General features: G+C 30.9%; 1 protein-coding gene across 4 annotated transcripts in view; it reads left to right on the forward strand.

Annotated features, from left to right (window-relative positions):
* Positions 1-340, forward strand: part of LOC118337856 (heterogeneous nuclear ribonucleoprotein C) — an 8,715-nt gene that overhangs the window by 1,071 nt on the left and 7,304 nt on the right. For 3 of the 4 annotated variants that reach the window (XM_035674975.1, XM_035674976.1, XM_035674978.1), the window contains exon 1: positions 1-155. The exons of the other annotated variant lie outside the window; for it this stretch is intronic. In XM_035674975.1, coding sequence (XP_035530868.1) covers positions 57-155 — 99 coding nt within the window. In that variant the 5' untranslated portion in view covers positions 1-56. The remainder of the gene's footprint in view (positions 156-340) is intronic. 4 annotated transcript variants of the gene reach the window in all.

The raw sequence follows: 340 nt of genomic DNA on the forward strand, positions 1-340 counted from the left end.
TTTTTTTTTCTGCCTTTGCTTTGTAATGTGATTTTCCTTTTTCTTTTTGACTGTGCATGTCATTTGATGGCGTCAAATCTGGTCCATTACCCACAGAAACACAAAGATTCCTGCTCTTGATAATAACAATGATGTCATCATTATCACCCCCAATAGTAAGTTTGTAACCATTAAACAAAGCATGCTTACTGAATACTTGAATACCTGAATTACTAACGTTTTCAGTCATCACTAAAACTGAATCTGAATTTGATTAAAAGCATTTTTGTACCTTTTTTTAACAAATGTAATTATTTTCATTAGAAGAAAAAACCTTACATACATCCATTATCAGTTACAC

This window comes from Morone saxatilis, unplaced genomic scaffold, assembly GCF_004916995.1.
Source record: "Morone saxatilis isolate NCDOM2014 unplaced genomic scaffold, NCSU_SB_2.0 Contig4, whole genome shotgun sequence".
NCBI lineage: Eukaryota > Metazoa > Chordata > Actinopteri > Moronidae > Morone > Morone saxatilis.